This window comes from Sardina pilchardus, chromosome 11, assembly GCF_963854185.1.
Source record: "Sardina pilchardus chromosome 11, fSarPil1.1, whole genome shotgun sequence".
Lineage (NCBI taxonomy): Eukaryota > Metazoa > Chordata > Actinopteri > Clupeiformes > Clupeidae > Sardina > Sardina pilchardus.
Window position 1 is genome coordinate 27,497,490 of NC_085004.1, and position 16,794 is coordinate 27,514,283.

General features: G+C 43.0%; 1 protein-coding gene across 1 annotated transcript in view; it reads right to left on the minus strand.

The window, feature by feature from the left end:
* The window catches only part of serinc4 (serine incorporator 4), a 17,195-nt gene extending 9,676 nt beyond the window's left edge, over positions 1-7,519 (minus strand). The window contains exons 1-5 of the mRNA XM_062548751.1: positions 7,451-7,519; positions 3,857-4,024; positions 2,341-2,519; positions 1,534-1,613; positions 922-1,015 (exon numbers count right to left, since the gene is read on the minus strand). Of these exons, the coding sequence (XP_062404735.1) occupies positions 922-1,015; positions 1,534-1,613; positions 2,341-2,519; positions 3,857-4,024; positions 7,451-7,519 (590 nt within the window). The remainder of the gene's footprint in view (positions 1-921; positions 1,016-1,533; positions 1,614-2,340; positions 2,520-3,856; positions 4,025-7,450) is intronic.
* Between the last annotated feature and the right edge of the window lie 9,275 nt (positions 7,520-16,794).

The window sequence follows — 16,794 nt, forward strand, 5'->3', positions numbered from 1 at the left end:
GGTCACACATGACTGAGGTGCATGGCAGAGCCATTTGATAGATGTGCTATGTGCACTTCTGCCAGAATACTCAGAGTAGACAATGACCTCATACATACATATGTACATATACTGTATATGAATGTTGCATTACTCCTCAGGTCTAATGCAAGCAGCAAGCAGCAAGCAGCAAGCAGCAAGAGGAATAGCCAACAGGTAAGACAACAGGACCATTAGGAGTTTCAGATTTCCCATGGGCTAGTTTTTATATCAGGTGAAATTCAAGTACACTAGCCCATCTCAGAGAGGATAGACATAACAACCCATGACCAAAGTACCCCCCCCCCCCAAACTAAAACACACATGCCCACTCGCCACATGCACACACACACACACACACACACACACACACACGCAGTATCAATTGTTCCTGTTAGGTTGTGACCCTGCATGGCACTTTAAATTTCATCCAGGCCCAACTGAAAATCTCTCCTGGCAGAACCGAGTCCATCATTACATGCTAATGTGACCAGTCCGACCCAGAGGTCACGTTCCCAAAGAACCTCTCCCTGGCACTGCCTCTCTGCACCGGGAGTGTGGTGACCTGTAGGCTTTTGGGGATGACTGGGTGGATAATCTGTGATTTGGGAGACAGCTGGACTTCTACCCTCATACTGTAACTAACTACCTTCTGGACTTTTGTTTTTGTATGAGTACTTTACAATTGCAAGTCACTGCAACAAATCAAAAGCACACCACTGGAGCGAAATAAAAAGAGTCTTAAAAACGAGAGTCAGCAGTAAATTAATGCAGAGGACTGGAGCTTAACTGCCTCATCTGTTGCCCATCTGAAGCCAGAGAGAGAGAGAGAGAGAGAGAGAGAGAGAGAGAGAGAGAGAGAGAGAGAGAGAGAGAGAGAGAGAGAGATGAAGAGGGACTCACCAGTTTTTGTTCCAGGTGTGTGCAAATGCTGTGATGAGGATGAGCTGGATAAGTATGAAGGCAAACCCTCCCACCACACCTACATAGTGCCAGGCTGAGGGAGGCAAACACAGAGGAGAGGAGGAGAGAGGGGGAAGAGCGGATGAGCGGATGAGAGAGAGAAAGAGAGATTAAAACGTATAGTGGATAAAAGGGATAAAAAGAGCAACACATTGAAGTGTGACAAAAACATACTTTATTTATTATTTATTTATTAGTAAACTAATAAGTGAGCCCGCACATTAATTGTATTCAGTTAGAAAATGTGTAACCTATCATAACCTTTGGAACAGAGGGTGAATCAAATTTGCTGAACCTGTATGGAGGATTGCACAGACTCAGAGCCTATGACTCTACAGTGCCATCTAGTGACAATCTATATACATTTAAATAAAACTATTTGACTAACATGCTTGGAATACTTGGAACGATCATACTGGTTCCAATGATATAGCTCCAATTACTGTGTTCTTAGACTATTCTGTTGAATAAAACATAACTGTACAGTTAATATGAAAATCCTCAAGTAAAATGAAATTATAGACTAGGGGTGTGTTTGTGTGTGTATTTTACCATGCAAGAAGGACTCTGTAGGAATAAAGAAGGCAGCAGCACACATTCCTAAAAGCATGATGAACTTCAAAAACCAGAATCTGAGAGGAGAGAGAGAGAGAGAGAGAGAGAGAGAGAGAGAGAGAGAGAGATAGAGAGAATTGAGTCAATCCTACATACGTAGGGCAGGACAGAGGACATCAAATGGTGTGTGTGTGTGTGTGTGTGTGTGTGTGTGTGTGTCCAGTCTCAGATAAGAACCTTAGGAGGGGCCTGTCCATTACACCCATCTCCAGCCTCTTATAGCTTAATCCTACTGCCTCTCACCACTGAATCATCCATAATGCACACACACTCACACACACACATACTGGTGTGATCACACACACATCTACAGTATTTTAACAGTATTTTAACACTGTGTGCTAAATTTGTCCTGTGTCATCCATGAAGGCATGGCCATAAGGGAAAGAAACACCAGGCCACACAGAAATGTCAAAGTATTGTCCTACCATGACAATTTACCAGTATGTTGTTTAATAATTATGGTGATACAAAAAATAACCTCTCATACAAGAATGTTTTATAATGTTTTCCTGGTCAGCTGATAAGATGAACCACATCCATGTTATCAGTGGTGATATGTTACAGATAAGATTACTGTTCATAAAAGGTTCTATAAATAGAGAAGTCTTAACCTAAATACAAATGCACTGAAGGCTCCCAAGCAGTAACAATTACATAGCAATTGCTCAGATGAAATATGGAATAAAGATTAAATAAAGTCCTTGGGGGGGGGGGGGGGGGGGCAACTCCAACTCCACCTACCCGTTGTGGATGAGGGCACGGAAGTCCTGGCTGGACTTGACGTCGATGAGGAAGATGGCCAGCATCAGGTGGAAGCAGGCGGTGCCGAAACACACCCGGTACACGGCCGAGTAGCCCACCAGCATCTCACAGTCTCCACCACCGTGGTCCTCGTCACACACCATTTTAAAGAAAGGCACCTGATACACACACACAGACACACAGAAGTCAGTCAACACACAGTTGCAATTCAAATTCAAGTTCAGAAATCACACCTGCACACACACAGATTGACAACTGTACCAAGACAAATTTAGAATGCATGCACACTTAAAGCAACACTAATAGCACGTTTCCTCTGTCGCACGCACACTATTTGTTTATCCAACAAATAACAATGTCCACAGACAATGTAGAGTATGTTGCATGATTTTGTGACCATATGATGTATTGCGACATCGAAGCAAGTCAAATTTGTAATTTCTTATGTCTCATTTCATCATACTACAGGTATGCTACCCGATCTGGTAAAGTTACATAGTGCGAAGTGTTATAGCCGATAGAGGGCCGCAAAGTGAATGCAGAAGTGCCGTTAACCCTGTTACGAGTTGATGAACCGCTGAAATGATTTTGGAAACATTATTTTAAGGTACGAAAAACTATTTAGTGTTGCTTTAAGTTTGGGGCTATATTAACTTACATTTATCCATTTATCAAATTAAGTACCCTGCTCAAGGTCACAAATGTGGAGGGCAGGGACTGAACCCACAACTCTGTATGGGATGCTGCATGGCAGCCCAGCTCCTTAACCACTATGCTACCACCACCACCACCACCACTTAAACAATGACAAATCAGATATGTCTGGACAATTTGATCAAATTTAACTGGAATATCAAGTCAAATGCTGGTTCCATCAATTCCCATCAATCATAACTGTGGCTCTAAGATGACGTATCCACCATGTGTCGTGCCCAAGACAAAGGGTCAGCTTAGAGGAGCCATTCACGGGTGAAAGTGCCCCGACCCCATACGTAGTTAAGTGGACTAATCCAGTTGGCCCGTGAGGGGACCAGCCTCTGCTCACAGTACACACAGTTGACGTAGCTCTGGAAATGAGTGTGTACACACACACACACCAGGCCTTAAGGGCCTTAGCAGGCAACATCTGGATGTTTGTCTGATGTTGACTCTCACGTCTTTAGGGTGGAAAAAAAAAGTCAGTGAATGGACGGGATTTGGAGTAAACACGGCGAGGCTTATCCTGTGTGTGTACGTGCGAGCACGGAGGGGAATTTGCGTCTTTGTGTGTGCGAATGTTGTTGTCCGCACTTGTGCCTCCCGAGAGCTACGGGATTAAGCGAACAATTATTGACTGTGACTTTAATGCCCGCAGGCCGGCTCACTCTTCCTGAATGTATCAATGGATTTACACGAACGAGGAAAGAAATAGGTAATGGTTTTAAAAAGTCACAACCGCACGCACACACGCCCCGAAGAGGGGGAGAAAAAAAGAAATAAAATACAAGCCACTCACGTTCTCCCTCATGGTTTCAGACACGGTCCGTGACAACATGAGGCACGAGACAGCACAGGCCATGATGTGGAACAGGGTGTACATCACCCGTGTGCTGAAGGACGACTTTACAGGCGGACAGAAGGAGCAACATAGCGAGCAGGGGGCGGGGCCACAGCAGCAACATATCTGAGACAAAAACAAACAAACAAACAAAACAAACAAAAAAGAAATATGTTAATGACAAGCATACAGTACATTACAGAAAACGGTAACGACACATAAAAATGCATGTGTCGAGAATAAGTCACGTGAACTCAACAGTTTCAGGGGATGTTATTTTTCTATTAAGTCTTAATCCTTTAAAAAATAAACTCCCAATAATTAAATCTGTTAAATCTGTCTAGAGCACTCTTTGAGACAGAGCCAGTGTAGTAAACTGGGTTGATGAAGCCCACGCATGGAGACGACCCAACCCACTTTCAGCAGGCAAGCACGAGTCGGAGAGTTGGAGCGTGGGTGTGATCATGTGTGTGTGTGTGTGTGTGTTTTTTTTTTTTAATGTAGTGGGTGATCGGCGAGGCAGGTCTCTCAGAGATTAATCTAGAAGCCTCTGTGCATCTGGATGATTCTGGGACGCTGAATGTGAGCCAAGGGCCTCTTATCCCAAGATAAACCCTGTGACACAGACCAGGCCAAATCTAAAGGCCACTCTCCTGATGAACTGACATTTCCACCGATTACTGGTGGAGGCCCCTCTCTCTCTCTCTTTCTCTCTCTCTCTCTCTCTCTCCTCTCTCTCTCGCTCTCTCTCTTCCCCCCCATTCTCAACGTATGGTTTTGGGATTTTTGGAGGGAGAGGACTTCAGTGACAGCCCAGCGATTCATCTGTTCATCAGTTATGGCATGAGAAATGATTCCCCACATGAGCGTATGAGGCTAAGCATGCACAGCTGCCACTCCGAAAACAAGCAGCTGGACTGGTCTTGATTTGATGACTGTCTCAGGGGCTAGTGAGCTCTATCAGGGGACTACTTAAGGAGTCACTGTGGATCACATGCACAAACAGGAACACATCTGGTTTGACATGTTTCGCCAAGTGACCACTACAAAGCTGCTCATGATGATAACACAAAATTAGGGCACCTATTTATTATTCAGTCATTTAGTATCAGTCATAAGTCATCCTATGTCATTCTATGGCTGGATGAAAATGTAAAGATACAATCACCAAAACAAATGACCAATGCTATCATCTCAGACCAAAAATTAAGTATGTTAGGTTGTGGTTGTATGTTTTCACAAGCAAAGAACATTGATGAAGGCATTTTGCTGACACGTTGATCTGAAATAATATATGATATACAAGATGTGAGTGTGCGGCAGCTCTGCCCACATGTTCATATAGACATTCCCATGGTACATATTCAATATTCCATTTACCGATATATGTTTTTTTTTTTTTTACTTTTGCCTTCAATGACAGGACAGTAGAGTGTGACAGGAAGTGAGTGGGAAAAAGATCAGGGGTGGGATCTGGAAAGGACCAAGGGCAGGAATTGAACCCCGGTCGCCAGCATACGTGTAGGTGCCCCAGCCAGTTGAGCCACAGCTGGGGTCAGAGATATATATTTTTAACAGGTAACAAATCAATGTTTCTTGTCTTGATAACCTGCATCCTCAATGCTAATGGTAGGTCTCACCAAATAAATGATGAAATGATGGAAAAGTGCTTAACTTACAGAGTCATTGCACATTTAAGGAAAATACCTCTACCGGTAATTATCAATCCATATTCTTGTCAGTCCTCACCAGAGCACAGTGTAACTGATATTCTCACATACCTATATGAATATCAGTCTAAATATAGTCCAGCTAATCCAACACTTAATTTGCAGACAAAATATCCGCCTTTTTTTTTGGTCTGCTATGGCATATTTGCATAATCTGGCATATTTTGCCCAAAGAATGTTTCATGGCATGAGGATCATGGCTGGTTGCATCATATTTCCCGCCCTCGACTTGGTCACAATGGGCTGATTCATTCATGATTTGGCACTTTTGTCTAATCAAACAATCAGTGTGAGGACAATCTGACCATTTTACAACCATCACTGCTGCGTCTTCCTGGAAAGAAGTGGAGATTTGTGTAAATGCAAAGTCAAATTCAAAGATTTGGTTGGTTTAAAGCACACAAAGCAAACTTGGACTGCCAAGTGAGGCCTCCCCACTTCTTACATAACCATTTGGGACCACTGAAACTTCTTCATGAAATGTGAACTGCTAGACTTTTTAAGATTTGGGTAGATACTTCATATCATCCCCTAGAATTAACATCAAACCATATAGTCTTAAACCTTTAAGGCACTGTAAGTTTTCATACACTTACCTATGCCTAAAATGGCTATCTGATTCACTAAACTGACACTTCGGAAATATGTGTGAAGTGCACAACTTCATCAATCATGTCAGGTAGTCTGGCATTATCCATGTGGTTAATGAGCCAGCGTGGATTAGGTTGTTAAGTAACGGCCCACATTGTTGGGGTCCCCATGGCAACTGGCTTGCTTTGTGGTGTCGTAACATCGGTGCCGAGTTCTTGAATGCCTTGTTTTCCCTGACTGTTGTACCACACTTGCACTAATGTGACACCAGTGAACCAATGCTAAACCATGCAGGTTTATGAAACATCTAACAGAGGCATGTCTCGGCTCAATGAGAAATTATTGGGATCTAAAAGACATCCAGGTTAACAAGTGGGTTGATTGAGGAAATTGTTTGGGCACAAAAATATCTTGAGATTGATCTTAATATTTAATCAACTCTCTGACTATCAAAGGACATATTCACAATTATTCGCCCTCCCTGACACACAGACACAGAACACACACACACACACACACACACACACACACACACACACACACACACTTTGCATAATACAATTGTATAGAATTGTAGCCTTCCGGTGTTTCTAAAAACTATTATCTGAACTAACCTGAATTATTAAATAAAATAAAAAAACATTGAGAGGCGACATGCATGCCTGGCAGAGAGAGAGAGAGAGAGAGAGTGAGAGAGAGAGAGAGAGAGAGAGAGAGAGACCACACACTCCTTTCACTCCTCTCATTAGTGGAGTACTCCGAAGCCCATTCTTTTTCTCACTGTCACAATGGCCATGCCAGTTTGAAAGAGATGGAGAAAGGGAGACAAAAATGAGAGTAAGAGAGACTGGGAGAGAGAGGGAGGGAGAGAGAGAGAGAGAGACTGGGAGAGAGAGGGAGGGAGAGAGAGAGAGAGAGAGAGAGAGACCGGAGTCTGTAGGAATTCCCATTACACCCTACATGCCACAAATGATACAGAACGAACAAAATAAAAATTCTCAAACTCTACAACAGCGTAACTCAAAAACATTGTTATAACAAACTATTTGTTGACACCTTAAACTGCCAACACTCCCGCATTCATGATTTAACTTGTCCTCAACTTTCAACTCACACCCACAACAACCAACCTGTTGACAGCTACACTCTTTGACACTTCATTAACCTCCCAACCACCCACCTGTGAAAGCCAACACATATTTGACAGCCTATTAAAGCACTTCTTCCTCACCTGGTAGGCCACCATGTTGAGGAAGTAGCTGTACACCCTGTTGGGGTGAACTTCCTTGGCCGTCGACATGGCAATCCCTCAGAATCTCCTGTAAAACCCCGGCATTAATCCTGAGAGTCCCTGACTAGCGGGTGCCGACACAATGTAGTCTCTAGCATGACCAACATGGGTCGATATCACCGATAATTGTAGATGAAGTCATGTAGGTCAAGCAGACGCCGACGAGCATTTCCTCAACAGACAGAAAAAGTTGACAAAAGTTGACAAAAGAAAATTGCGTCCTCCTTTCAAAAAGGTATGGTGTCCAGTCAGTATCAAGAGGTGTCTTCCGCAGGTGAAATGCTTTCTGTCCAGGACCCCCAGGCAGTTACGACGCTCACATCACTCCCCATGGAGCGACGACACTCACACACACAACGGACGTATTCCCATCCTACGAGCACAGCCCGTAGCGCAACAGCCCGTGGTGCAATCCAAATCTGCTGGGATAGTGTGTGTGTGCATTTGTGTGTGTGTGTGTGTGAGTCTGAATGAGAGAATGCAAGGGTGCATGCCCAGGAGGCTAACCCTACACCCCCCCTCCTATACCCCCTCCCTCGGCTATCCTCTCTTTCCCCCAGGAAGATTAGCCCATCAGAGAGGGAGGAGGGACACAGCAAAAGAGAGAGAGAGAGAGAGAGATTGGACAGAGAGAGGTTGGAGAAACAGAGAGAGAGAGTGGAGGAGAGGAGGAGGAGGAATGTGCCATGTGTTCACCCATCTGTCCCTCCCCTCCCCCCGGCTCCTCTGCTCACTCGCCCTCAGCCACGAGCAGGGCCGGCCTTCACCCGCACCCTCCGTCCAATAGGATTGGCCAACAGGCCTAATCGCTTTAGTACAAATAATGGAATTAGGTGCAATGTTGTGGGCTTTTTTCTTCGTGTATTCATAGTGAAATGACCCCCCCCCCCACCCACCCCCCATACACACACTCCTCAACACACACACCCTTCATCCTTCGCGTACACTCAGCCCTTTGCTGTTCAACAACATCTTTTCCTGCTGCTCCTCAGTGCTTCCCGCGCCGGTGCAGTTTGGCAGGGAAAAGAGGACACGTGTAATCCGCCGGTTACCGACGACTGCCATAACCCAGAAACAGATCAGCCGGCGGCAACGAGTATTTGGGCTAAGACGACAAGCCCGCTGGCACATCTGCAGATGTAGGGGGCCAACAACCTCATCTACAGAACCCAAACCCACACACACAGCATTAGCTACATAGACCTGGGTCTGGGTCTGAGGTCCTATAAGGTTAGCAGAGCACGTTTCTAAGGAATAGGAAAAGCAACTCTGTGTTCAGAAGATCCACTCATTCACTATATGGCACACGTTATAGTTAGCAAACCACTATATGGTGGTGGTCATTCATTATAAAGTGCATGTGGTGAATGAGTGGGTAAGTAAAACTTGATAAAAGCTTTTTTAGAATAAAACTGATGGCGACTGGGACATTAAAACACTAAACAGGTGGCATGGCCAATTCCAAGATATTGTTTGGCCAATACAAGGTGCTTGATATTTTAGTCATGCCAACAAAGGCAGATTTGAATAAATAGTGAAGCATCAGTTTCATGTTAAACAATGACTGACTCCAACAGCATGGTTAAATAGATCCATTTAACCTGTTCAGACTAAGAGCCAAAGATGGAGTGAGTCTAAGAATTAGACCAGAGCAAGTTAACATGGCCATGAGGTTTCTGAGACTTGGCTATAGGATGTGGGTCAGTGAGTGAGTGAGTGAGTGGTGTTGGTCGGTGGGATTACTGAGGGGTTGGCGAACGTGTGCCTCTCGGCCCAAGTGACCTTCAGGCTGTCTGACCCACTAATCCAGACGTCAGGAGCTGCACGCTGCAGACTACACAGCCTTGGCTCAACGAGAGATACGCTAAGTTCAAACAGGCCAAAATGCACAGGCGCTTATGGTGATCCACACACTAGCACCCACCCATTAACACACACACATACTCACACTGACAAGCTAGATGCGCAGATAAGACACATACACATACACATACACATACACATACACAATACACATACACATACACATAGGAGCACACTGACATGTACTAGTACTCAAATACAGATTAAAAAAAAAGAATACTGCAGTAACAAAAATAGTAACAAGAACCGAGAATATCACACTGTGCTTCCTACAGCTGGCAAACATGACCCATAAAGATGTCACATTATAGTCGTCACACTGAGATGATCCATATTAATCATCATCTCCTCTAATCTGCAGCACCTACATTCCAATGGCCAAACCTCCCAGAGCATACACTTTCCATCACCAGTAATCCTATACGACACAACGTCATGGCTTACAGCAGAGAGGCCATGGAAAGAAGTGCAACAGTCCAGAATAATATATATTAATGAGTTATCAACTCATATGCATATTAGCCTCCTCCAATAATGGTACGCTCACAGCTGAAGTTAAAGATCTACTATGTAGTTTCAGGTATTTTTGACGACTCTAGAGCTCCCCCTAGAGTTGTGATATATTTATATTTTTTACTTTGCCGTCTAAAATATCTTAGGCCTACTTCTCCTGGCTTGTTCCCCCTGTGCACAATAAAAATAAAAAAAATGTTGTGGAGGCAAAGGACTAACAGCTAAAAACCATCTCCAAAGACCAGATAATGTTTCACGATTCTCGGGAGATGTCTACAGGTTGACAGCATTGTTGGTTCTCTCGCTAGCCACTCGCTACGGCTAGGCTGTATGGCTATGCTAGGTGAACGATTTCCCTATTACAAGTTTGTTTACCATCAAATTGGCTTCGTAGAGATTATATTAAAGGCACCCTTAACAGTTTTTTGACCTTATTAACATAACGTTTCCAAAATCATTTTGATGGCATATAACCCCATAACATGACGAACGACACTTCTACTATTGTCTGATCAGCCCTCTACAGGCGATTACACCTAGCAACTTTCTAGTTTCGGGGAGGAAACTGCCAGACCTCTCCACTCCCCCATCCGATATTAAAATTCAAAAGAGCTGCTATGCTACAGGAATTCGAAGATTTCAGCTGTCGGCTGTCGATGTGTTCCTATTATATCGGAGTGTAAAAGACGCATATTTAGTTTATCATTGCGTTTCTCAATCAGAGGGGGACCCCAAGAGCCAATCTTGTTAAGGGTGCTTTTAAGGTGAAAATCTTGCATAGTGCACCTTTAAAACATTATAAAGACCTAAAACATTTTTGTTTCCCAGTACCCAAGTGTATTATTCTTTGCCTGCTTCAGAAAATGTACAAGAATGATTGGGAAACACCAACTATGCTCCTTAAATTATTAGAAGATAGAAACTATTATGATTTACAACAGAAACATATTACAGTTAATAAGTGAAAGTACAATATTACACTAAAGTGTGACATGAAAATTGTCCATACTTGTTTGCTTGTTGTGCGTGTGTATAAAAGGTAAATATAGCCTGACTTTTTCACTTAACATTGATGGACAACCAATGCCAGACAGAAGTTCTGAAAGACTGGCTGGACACAGACAGTCAATCCTGGGGACTAATCCTCCTTTACCTCAGTTCTCCCCTCCATCCGGTCAGGGGTACATGCACCACTGACCCTAAAAGTAAGAGGCTTTCAGATCCAAATGAAACCAGAAGACTGAAAGTGATCTAGTAATCTCTCTCTTGTTTTTGGGAGACCAATAGCAAGAACAAAGCAAAAAGAGAATGATCAACTATTTTTTTTTTTCAAAGAGCCGATAGGCCCAAACCTACACACTGATGCATCTCAAATTGTCCCTTTAATCATGTTTCATTACATAACATGTTTACAATTAACAGCCTTCATTTTGTTCCATGACTTCACTTTTGACTTGATACTGTCCATGCTTTTTGAACTGAATGACTGACCAAGGGTCACTCAAGGTCTCCGTCTCTCTGACCTCAGAACATGACCTCTGATATCAAATCATATGTCAGTGTGCCATTTGGGGCTGCAACAATAAATCAATTAATCGATTAGTTGTCATGCTATTAAAGGCTAATCATCCACAATTTTGGAAATCAGTTAATCGTTCTGTGTAATTCTTTTAGGAAGATATATCAAAATTCTCAGATTGCTGCTTGGATATTTTCAGCTTTATAACTACAAGGCATTTGAGGACATAATCTTGGACTTTGATTGAACACTTTCTCCAAGGCTTCAAATCAGATTTTTTTGACAAAAAAATATTTTAGACTATGGTTTCAAATACAACATTTTTGTGTTAAATTGCTATGAGGAAAGAAGACCTTACCGTTATCTGAGATAAGAAAATGTATTCATTCATTTGGGAGAGAAAACTGTTCTTTTTTCACATTTGAGTCTTTTATATGTAATATGTGTACACTTAATCATACAGTGGTATGCATGTTTACACCCCTATGCTAAAGTTGGCTAAAAAGAGGATTAAAACAATTTTGGAAATGTATAATGCCTTAATGAAAAACCATTACAACAAATCCAACCTTTAAGGACACCAACATTCTTTGTGAATGAATAATCTATCGTAAATAAATAAATACATTTTCTTCCTTAAATACAGGGGGCATAAGTCGACACCCCTATGTTAAATTCCCATATAGAGACAGGCAGAGTTTTGTTTTTAAAGGCCAGTTATTTCATGGATCCAGGATACTACATCACCCAATGTAACAATTCACTCTCGTCTTTCTATCCTCACTGGTTCAAACGTGTGGTTCAAACTGGGTTCCTGGCAACCTCGAAAGACCTTCCTTCCTCGTCTTCTGCCACAATTAACGTTACGTATGTCAGTCTCAAGAAGCGTCTACTATCTGTGTCGAATGTTCACCAACCAACCTGGTGATGTCATAGCTGGCCTAAAAGCAAGATGGCGGTAAGCCAAAATAAAAGCCTTCTTACCGTTGTACTGACATGACATTTTAAATGATGGGCAATTACTTTACGTTTATTTTTTTTGTCCAAATCAATTCCATTTAACTTTACTTTGATTCAAACCCATTAAAATGAAACTGTTTCATGTCCACTTTAAGACAACTGTGTCTGCTAAATGAATAAATGTAAATGTAAGGACTTATGATCAGCATGAACATCCAGTGGGCTCTATGTAGTCGGTCTGTACAGACGTGGGGATCTAGAGATGCTGAGGTGTAAATACCGCTACAGAGGCCGTAAGTAGGCTACAAGAGGAGGAGTCTGTGGCCAGATGCAGTTCAGTCACCAGTATCATCAGTGCTGGACAGGTGAGTATCCATTTAACCAGACCATGTCAACAAGCCTGAAACAACAAACTGAGTGAATGTTTTAGACAATGTTTTCTGCTTACGTTAATATCCTCTCGACAGAATAAACTAATCTCTAGCATATCCAGGATGTATTCATTCATTCTTCAACCACATGGGTGCCAGTAGAAAATATGTAGGCTAAGCCTAATGGGTGCCAGTATAGACCTAATTCATGAGCATATTCCAACAGATTACTGAATACTACAAATAGTAATCTGCACACATCTTAAATTCCTTGATGGAAAACAGTGACATAAGATGGGCTATGCCAAGGTAATCGTCTGGATATTCAGGACTACTTCTGTGTTCTGGTTATATTTAGACAGACAAACAATCTATCAATAGCGTGCCGTCGGGTGATCTGAGCAAGTCACGCCAGCCGTCTTGTCCAAAACACCTTCAAGAGATTTGGCAGACCCGCCGCTGTTTGTTTGGAGCTAAATCACCAAGCCTCTTTGAGTATTTGTAAACCAATTAGCGTATTTTAAAGTAAAAGGGTCTTTCAGTCAACAAGAGAGAGTGAGAGAGAGAGAGAGAGAGAGCCTGACCTTCCCTGCCAACCCCCCATGATCACTGAACACCAACACACAAACCCACCAACATTCTCTCTCACTCATTCACTTTCTCTCTCACTCTACCGCACACACACACACACACACACACACACACACACACACACACACACACACACACACACACACACACACACACACACACACACAGATCAGCTAGAGGCCCTTTCCCAGGGGATAATTAGGAGCGTTGTGTGTGAATGCGGGACAGTGCTGCTCTGTTTGGGCCAGGCATACTTCCCCATATACAATACAGATAACCCACCCTCGCTGCTCCATTCACACCATTCAATCTATGCCTTCATCAGCCCCAAGGGCAGCCAGGGGGAAAAGCATGTGACCTAAAACTGAAAACGGTCAAAATGTCTAAATAGTTCTAACGATATGCATGCATATTTTCAACTTTTTAAAGTTACTGATAGTTTAAAACTACACTGTCTACAGTAATAAGTAAGTAGTAGACACCCACACAGTCTTTACAACAAGCGACCCCCTATCATGCTGCAACACTTAGCACAAGTTTTTGGCAACCTGTTGGCCAGATCCAGATCCTCATCATGGTGAACAAAAAAATAAGAAAAAAACTTTATATCGACTTCAGCTCGTCTCGACCTCAGTTTGTTTTTCATATCCTAGTTAGCCTACAGAATGGTAAAATATGGAATGAAGCTGCATGCGTCTACAGGCAAGTGTCTTACCTGCCCCCAACAGCAACGACACATCCCTCCAACGTCCGTGGCAGGAGCCTCATGGAGGGAACTCCCTTGATATTCAACTTATGTTTTTCATCACGAGTCAGTCGTAAAGGAGGATGAAAGGATTAATGTTTGGACCACAGCAGCATCTATTTCGTCCAGGTACCATCCCTCATAGAAACGATGAAATGCATCTCTCGCCAGAAAATAAGCTTTTTTAAAGAAAAAAAAGTGAAAGCAAGCGGACAGGTGTGTCGGGGAAACCAGCCATCCCGGGCCGGCAGGACGTAGGGTATCTTACTTGTTTCAAAGCCGATTAGGCCATCAGGTTCGGTGATTGGTCCCACTGTAGGCGGGAAAGAGAGAGAGAGAGAGAGAGAGAGAGAGAGAGAGAGAGAGAGAGAGAGAGAGAGAGAGAGAGAGAGAGAGAGAGAGAGAGAGAGAGAGAGAGAGAGAGAGACACGGAATAGAGAAGTCATTTGTTAGGCGTTAAACCTCTTAATGACTAAAATAGGTGCTGCCAGCGGCCACAGAGCTAATAAGACAAATTAAAAGTGAAATTGTGCGAACAAGTATGTCCTTAGCCTACAGAAATGCATCTTAAATTAATTACATTCTCATTTTTATCTCTTCGTGAAATAATCAGAATGAAAAGTTCTTGGTTTCTGCACTGGACATAACACAGAAACGTCGGTTGTTTTCCTCCACATCCTCAGGCCACCGAAACCAAAACCAGGACCAAAACGACCCTGCTCAGGAATTGAATGTTTGTGAATGCTGTCAACTTTCGCTTATTTGCCACCAGAGGCCGCTCGGACCACGAAGAAAACAGAGCCGTCACTACAGATCACTACACGGCTCTAAAAGAAAACTTGCTTAAAGACCTTTTTTACTCTGACAATTATGCACAAACAAACATGACACTATTTCCCATGCAAAATTAAATTTGCAAATGTTGAGCAGAGGAAGAAAAGAGAAAAAAGAAGAAGAAGAAGGTCAAAAGAGGTTATAACACAGTTAAAACAGAAAGAGAAAGAGAAGGCCTATAGGCCTACATACCAACAGTCAATCTCACAGTAGTGCACAGACAATTACCTCCAATTAGATAGTGACAAAACAAGGGAAATGGTACACACATCCAAAACAACCCCTATACAGAATCACACACTCATCAATGGTCAACCAGTCGATGCAGTGTCAAATACTCATCATAAACTAAATTTCAACCAACATGTCACTGCCACACACAAAGGTGCACAGCAAAGGCTTTATGTCTCTACTCACTGGCTTCCCATCTCCACCAGGATTGAGTACACGGTTTCCCTCCTCACACGCCAATGCTGCATGGTCATGCGCCCCCCCCCCCCCCCCCCCCCCCCCACTCAAACCTCCTCCACATAGTGTTCAGATGTGTGTGTGTGTGGGTGCGTGCGTGCACCAGCACCAGTGTGTCAGTGTGTGTGTGCGTGTGATAGACCTCTCTTGAAATGACATACATTTCAGTCATGTTTTGTATAATATTATCATTGTTTCAACTACAATATCCTTATGATCATTAAGAATCAGCTTGCCATGGGGTCCCTTTTTTCCTCATGTCCCAATTTACCTTATCTCACCCACCCAGAACCAGACCCAGGACCATGGGAGATAGGGCTTTCTGTGCTGCTGCCTCACGTCTGTGGAATGCCCTCCCTGACACCTTGAGGGCACCACAATCCATTGACTGTTGAGACTGTCTGTGCCCCCCCCACATGTCCTTCATATTCATACATTTCAATTCATGCATTCAGTGTCAACACATGATCCCTTGTTTTGAGTTAGGCTTAAAGTGGTGCTGTGCATATGCAATATCTGGGCCCCGCCTCTTTCAAGTGAAATTAATAGCATACTTTTTCTATAACCTTACCCATCACAATAGGCTGCTAATGTGTGAAGGGCAATTTAGTTTTGACCCTGCAGAATCAAACCCTGCAGGTAGTTGATCCTACCTAAAGGGTTTACGACTTTCAAATATGTTTCATGTGTGTGTGCTCCAAGAGCTCTGAGACACTTCTTTAAGCCATAATTCAATCTGCCCCTGATCCAACCATCCCTGCATGGCCTCCCCTTCTCTTCAAAGGCATCATTCAATCCATCCTAATGTACTGTTCCCCCCGCTTCTTCACCCTGCTCACCGTCACCAGCTAACACAGACTCCTCAAAATCTGACACAGCCTGTCAGAGGCAAACAAGCTTGCTATAGCACGCCTGGCATGAGTAGCCAAAGCGGGCTAAGGTGTGCCTTAGCAAGCGTCCAATCCACGAATCTGTTTTTCATCCTTCTCCCATCAGTCCGTAGATAGGCTACAGAAAAAGCCTAGACTGGGAAAAATCTAATTTTAAGAGAAGCTTTGTCTTCTCAGTAATAACTGCACTTAACCAACGGATGACACTTCTTTTCAGCCCTTCACTTTATCTAAATCAACAATATAACGTTTCACTTATTGGAATAACTAGGCCTAAAACCTGGAAAATGTAATTTCGAGGAAATTACCAGTGCATGAAAATGCAAAACATACAGTATATTATGCTATACAAAAGTTTATTTAGACAGTTGTGGGCAGAGGAAACAGTTGAATAGGATAGAGTAGAAAAGATAGCCTATCTTTATTTATCATTGTAGGCTAATAGATAGCCTACAATTAAACTCTGTGCTGTGCAGAGAGTGGTGGGAACTATGCCTTGGTACCAATGCACTTAACATTTTCATGCACTG